General features: G+C 47.8%; 1 protein-coding gene across 1 annotated transcript in view; it reads left to right on the top strand.

Annotated features, from left to right (window-relative positions):
• NCR2 (natural cytotoxicity triggering receptor 2) overlaps positions 1 to 6812 on the top strand; it is a 35502-nt gene that overhangs the window by 20136 nt on the left and 8554 nt on the right. The window contains 1 exon segment of the mRNA XM_010863254.1: positions 5058 to 5112. Within this exon segment, the coding sequence (XP_010861556.1) occupies positions 5058 to 5112 (55 nt within the window).

The raw sequence follows: 6812 nt of genomic DNA, 5'->3' as shown, positions 1-6812 counted from the left end.
TCAAGAGTCTTCTCCAACACCACCGTTCAAAAGCATCAATTCTTCGGCGCTCAGCCTTCTTCACAGTCCAACTCTCACATCCATACATGACCACAGGAAAAACCATAGCCTTGACTAGATGGACCTTTGTTGGCAAAGTAATGTCTCTGCTTTTGAATATGCTGTCTAGGTTGGTCATAACTTTCCTTCCAAGGAGTAAGCGTCTTTTAATTTCATGGCTGCAGTCACCATCTGCAGCGATTTTGGAGCCCAGAAAAATAAAATCTGACATTGTTTCCACATCTATTTCCCATGAAGTGATGGGACTGGATGCCACGATCTTCGTTTTCTGAATGTTGAGCTTTAAGCCAACTTTTTCACTCTCCACTTTCACTTTCATCAAGAGGCTTTTTAGTTCCTCTTCACTTTCTGCCATAAGTGTGGTGTCATCTGCATACCTGAGGTTATTGATATTTCTCCCGGCAATCTTGATTCCAGTTTGTGTTTCTTCCAGTCCAGAAAAGCTGAAAATCAGCTGGACAAGTGTTGGAAATTCCTACATGAGGACTCTGCTCTGCTCCTACCTGAAAATAATTCCCCATGGCTCTTGGCTTCTCTTTTCGGGCTCTCAATCCTGCCCTCTGAGTCATCCTTCACTTTCCATGAAAGGCAACCCATGCTTATACCTTTGTAGTATAACAAAGGAATACTATAGGTGTAGTATAACCTTTTCTCAGCCTGCTTCCTGCCCCTCCTCGGGGGCTACAAACGCCTTTTAAAATTCTGTGCCCCCTTGTTCCTTTCAGTCAAGCTGGCAGTGTTTGTGAATGTCATTTCTCTTTAAAAAAAAAAAAAAACAAAACAAAACAGTGTGGGTCTCCTGTGTATCTTATTGGGATTCACTCAATTAGGCAAAAGCCACTCCCACAAATCTCTTCAAGACAGGATCTCTTCTATACCTTGGGATTCTGCTGCTGAGTCATAATGCTTTTTCCCCTCTATTTTAAATTGAAGTATAGTTGATATATAATTTATATAAGTTACAGGCATACAACACAGTGATTCACAATTTTTTAAGGTTATACTCCGTTGATAGTTACTTTGAAATATTGGCTCTATTCCTGATTTTATACAGTATCCTTGTAGCTTATTTTGTACAGAATAATTTGTAGCTCTTACTCTCCTACCCCTGTGGTGCCCCTCCACCCTTCCCTCTCCCCAGCAGTAGCCACTGGTTTGTTCTCTATATATTATGCTTCTTTTTTGTTACACTTACTAGGTTGTTGTATTTTTCAGCTTCCACATATAAGTGATGTTACAAAGTATTTTTCTTTCTCTGTCTGACTTATTTTACTAACCATACCTCCAAACCCTCCATACTGTTGTAAATAACAAAATTCCTTCTTTTTAAGGCTAAGTAGTATTCCATTGTATGTTTGTATGTATGTATCAATCACATCTTCTTTCTCAGTTTATCTGTTGATAGAAGCTTAGGTCATTTCCTTACCTTGGCAACTCTAAAAACTGCTGCTATGAACATTGGTGTGATGTATCTTGTCAAATTCGTGGTTTGGTTCTGTTTTTTCAGATGTTTACCCAGAAGTGGAATTGATGAGTCATATGGTAATTCTATTTTTAGCTTCTTAGAACCATCCAGACTGTGTTTAAGCTTCTTAGGAGACCTCATGTTTGATTGAACGAATCTGTGAGGCAAGAGCCCTTAAACTCATTAAAGTCCTTTGGTCTGAGGCACTATCTTTCATCTTTCTGAGGTCTTCACAAGGGATTTATAGTCACACCCTTGGTTTCATCTTTAGACCAGATTTTCCTGAGAGTGCTCTGGATTTGATTTTAGCATCATTTAAGGAGCCTCTTGATGAAAGTGAAAGAGTGAAAAATCTGGCTTTAAAACTCAACATTCAAAAATTGAATATCATGGCATCCGGTCCCATCACTTCATGGCAATTAGAGAGGGAAACAATGGAAACAGTGATGACAGACCTTATTTTCTTGGGCTCCAAAATCACTGCAGATGGTGAATGCACCCGTGAAATTAAACGATGCTTGCTTCTTGAAAGAAAAGCTATATAAACCTAGCCAGCATATGAAAAAGCAGAGGTGTTACTTTGCCAACAAAGGTCTGTCTAGTCAAAGCTATGGTTTTTCCAGTAGTCATGTATGGATGTGAGATTTGGACTATAAAGAAAGCAGAGTGCTGAAGAATTGATGCTTTTGAACTGTGGTGTTGGAGAAGACTCTTGAGAGTCCCTTGGACTGCAAGTAAATCCAACCAGTCCATTCTAAAGGAGATCAGTCCTGAATATTCATTGGAAGGACTGATGTTGAAGTTGAAACTCCAATACTTTGGCCACCTGATGCAAAGAGCTCACTCATTGGAAAAGACCCTGATACTGGGAAAGATTGAGGGCAGGAGGAGAAGAGGACGACAGAGGATGAGATGGTTGGATGGACCAATTCACCAACTTGATAGACATGAATTTGAGCAAGCTCTGGGAGTTGGTGATGGACAGGGAGGCCTGGTGTGCTGCAGTCCATGGGTCACAAAGAGTCAGACATGACTGAGCGACTGAACTGACTGACTGACTGACTGTCTGGAGAGGCTGGGAATTTTCAAAGCCATCAAGTACCAGCTCCCTTCACATTTAATAGCACTGCCTGTAGTTTCTTTTCGCTCACATTGCATAAGTCACAGGGAGAAACAAGGCAGCGTCCTTAACGATTTGCCTGGAGATCTTGGCCACACCACCCGGTTCATCAGGCACATTTCCCACTTTTCACATTACTGAAGGTGGCAATGCTGCCAACATTTTTGCCACCACATGACAAGGACCCCTTTCCTCCTCACCTCCTGGCTAAGTGAACCTTGTCCCTGTTCTTATGGTGTCCACCTCCAATCTCCTCACTGCTAAAAACAGGACTGATACTATCCACATTACCAAGCTATCTGGATTACTGTTAATAAGTAGGATCATCAATAAGCATCAGACACTTGGAGGACACAGAATGAATGCAGAGCTTCCGAGGGAGTGAGATGTAGGAGAGGACTGGCCTGTGACACAGCAGACAACTCGGGACGGATCTCAGCCGGAGGGACAGACAATCACGTGTGGGCAGACGGTGAACTCCAGAACTACGGGAAGTTGGCTCCTCTTCTCCATGGACAGCAGACGGGACACAGGAAAGGATGAGGGTGAGAAAGAGGACCAACCTGAGCCCACAGCACATACATCCTTGTTGACACCTCTTTCTGACCCGCAGCAGCCAGGGGCAGCCTTCCTTCTTGCCAGGAGGCTGTGGCTGTCAACCTGCTACACGGTGGGAAGGGGATGGGGTTGCCTCTGCATTTGTGTGCCAATCTGCCCCAACCTCAACCTCCTCCTGGCTTCCTGTTCTGACTGCAGGGGTTTGTGTGTGTGTGTGTGTCTGTGTGTGTGTGTCTGTGTGTGTGTGTCTGTGTGTCTGTGTGTGTGCTCAGTCATGTTCAGCTCTTTTCGACCCCATGGACTATAGCCCGCCAGGCTCCTCTGACCATGGAATTTTCCAGGCAAGAATACTGGAGTGGGTTGTGTTGCCATTTCCTCCTCCAAGGCATCTTCCTGACCCTCCTCTCCTTGTCTCCTGCATTGGCAGGCGGGTTCTTTACCACTAGCACCGCTCTGACTGCAGGGAGACACACAGTGGAAAATCCTGACGGAACTCAGGAGCCCCGGACACCAGTCCAAAGCCACCTGCCACTTTCAGCAGGCCTGCTCTGGACCTCTTTCCTCACCCACGTGTGTGGTATGTGTGTGCTCAGTCATATCCGACTCTTTGCAGCTCCATGGACTGTAGCCTGCCAGGCTCCTCTGTCCAGGGAATTTTCCAGGCAACAATACTGGAGTGGGTTGCCATTCCCTTCTCCAGGGGATCTTTCCCACCCAGGGATCCTACATCTCCTGCATTGGCAGGCAGATTCTTTACCACTGTGCCACCTGGGAAGCCCTCCTCACCCATAGGGAAAGGAATATTACCTCCATACTGTTGTTGTGAGGGTTATAATAAGTAATGCAAATGAACGAGCCTCGTAAATTATAAAATTATATGAATATATTGATATATCGCTGCCTACATTTCCTGGTGTGCTACAGTCTGAGGAGTTGCAAAGTGCTGGACATGACCTGGAGACTGAACAACACGTTTCCTCCAGGCTCTAAAACTCTGTCCTGCATTCCCACCTTTGAGCTCTTTGAAGGGGCCACCTTCTTCACTTTGCCCTCTGTTTTCCCATCATCCCCCTTTCGGATTCTCAGTTCTCTTGTTGGCCAACCAACCAGAAGACTTCCAGCCCCTTGGGTGCTGTTGGGAGCCGGGAAGGACTCTGTACATGAGCCCAGTGAGTAGAAGGACCCAGGGTGAACAAGGCCTGGACCCAAGACCCAGGCTAGTTTCTTAGCTCAGCCATGTGTGGGCTTGGGCAGGTCACTGCCCCTCTCTGAACCTCTGTTTCTTTCTCTGGAAAATGGGTGGGATGAAGATAAGTCAGAACAGCCATGACTTCACATGAGGTCAGTTAAAAACAAGACACAGGCCCCAAATGAGTCACTTATGCTAAGCCCCATGTCACCAAAGTGAGACTTAATCTGTATTTTCAGCTCTCCCAGAAACGAAATCTTAACCTAATCAATCAGGAGTCATCCCACGAGCCCTATTTAAGCAATCTGCCTGATAGACCCCTGCCAGAGGAAAGCTGCTTTGCAATAACCAACCTGCTTTTCTGCCAGTATAACTTCCTTGCTTCCACTCCTCTATGAAAGTCTTCATCGTCTGCTAGATTGGATGCTACCCAATTCAAATTGATTTTTGCGCAAATAAACTCTTAAACATTTTAATATGCCTCTTTTTTCTTTTAACAGTTTGCAAGAGAGGGTACACAGTCCCAGGAAGGTGCCAAACCCACCACTCCATTGACACTCACCTCTAAGAGTCTGGCAGCAGGCCAGGTGTCCAGGGGGCAATTTGGGCTCACGGGTTTGAGGTCTTTTCCTCAGAAACCCCAGTCTTCCACTTCTTCTTTCCAGTTCTCCGCCTTCTTTCTGAGCTCCTCTGGGGACCAGGCTCCCCTCCGGATCCAAGGTAGGCGGTTCTAGAGAAGCCAGAGGTCTCAGTCAGATGGGTTCCTGCTCAAGGTTAGAGTGCTGAATTTACTGGGAAAATCTGAAAACCAACTGGGGAATGCAGGCTATTGAGAAATGGCTTTTAATTGCATTGGCTGTGATAATATTAATTTCCTATGTAGCAAGAGGCTCTTTTTTTAGAGTTGCCTACTGAATTATTTAAAGGTGGAGTGTCAGGATATCTGCAATTTATTTTTAAATATGTCCTCATAAAAAATACAGTGAGTTAAAAATAAAGAAATGGAGTGGAATATCTGGACCCCGAGCTCCAATGACAGTGCCTGCGGCAGGCAGATCCTGCTCCTCTCTGGAAATTAGACAGATGGGTCCCCACTTCCTGTGGGGAGGGGCCTGTTGATTAGAAAACTTCATTCCCTTCTTAGGGGGGTACTCAGGCAGAACCTGGTTGGATTTCAGCCTCATCTGTGCCCCCTGGGCAGCCCTGAGGACTGGCACACCTGGGGCGTCCCGCCTGGTGTCATCAGATGATAGCAGATGCAGCCAGCAGCGCAGCCGCGGTCCCAGCTGTGTCCCCGACTCAGCGAAGCCCTGAACTGGGCACTGGCCAGCAGACCTCAATAACCACACCTCAAATTGCACCTACCGCACCAGGTTTGCGGGTTTTTTTTTTTTTCTCTTTTCTATGTGAACTATGTATAAATGTCAATGATTTCCTGATTCTAAAAATCTTAAATTCTTTTGTCCACTTATTTTTTTAAGCAGCATCTCACCGGCCTCAAGTCAGGCGGCGGGAGAGCTGAGGGACAGCCGTGCCCACAGCACCCAGGCTGCCTCTCCCTCCTCCCAGCCCTCCTCCTGAGCCGACCCTGCCCCTCTGGGGACCCCTGCCCCCCTGGGGAGTGCTGCTCAGCACATTCCCCTCCTTTGCTCCCAGCTTTCCGTCCCCCCCCCCCAGCACCCATAAAACCTCCCAGGGGTGGAAACAGATTACTGACTCACCAGTCAGACCTGGGCGTGATGAGGTCCAGTGGGGCTTAGGAGTATGGCCAGGATCCAAATGATGTTCAGACCCTGTCAACTGTCTTTAGGTGGGCAAGACCTAAAACCAGGGACCCAGGACGTGAGAGACACTGTGATGGGGGGCGGGGGTGGCGGGGAGTGGAGAGAGTGGGCAGCCTCGAGATGCCCCATGGTTTTGTCTGGGAACTTTTCAATGTCTCCCCTGCCTGCCCACCCCACCTTTGCTTCACCCAAACTGGGGGCCAGGAAGGGGGAAGGGGGAGCCAAGAGCACCTCCGTTTCCTGTGGCTGCCCCGGGGGGCAGAGTTGAGGCCGGTCAGGCCCCATCGATGCTCTGTGCACCCAGCAGGGGACGGGGCTTCTCCTGGCTCCTCTTCCTTCCTACCCTGTTCCTTTAGAGCCCATCACCCCCAGGCCCCCCACTTTCTCAAGGAGGCCTTAATCCTTCCCAGTTCTTCTCAGAGGTGCTGGGGGAGCCCTCATGAATCAGGCCCATTTCCCAGGAACCCTATCGTTCTGCAGCCCCTCCATCCCCTCCCACCAAGGGGCAGCTTGGCTGGGAGGACCCCTTCCTCTAACACCACTTCCACCCGGGTTGCAGGTGGCCTCAACTTCAGAAGAGGAGGGTTGAGGAGGAGAATGTGAGAGAAGGTGGGAGATGGAAGCGGGGGCGGGGGG

This window comes from Bison bison, unplaced genomic scaffold, assembly GCF_000754665.1.
Source record: "Bison bison bison isolate TAMUID 2011002044 unplaced genomic scaffold, Bison_UMD1.0 scf7180017864487, whole genome shotgun sequence".
In the NCBI taxonomy this organism is placed as follows: Eukaryota; Metazoa; Chordata; class Mammalia; order Artiodactyla; family Bovidae; genus Bison; species Bison bison.
Note: the sequence above shows the minus strand (reverse complement) of the source record. Positions and strands in the feature narration are given on the sequence as shown.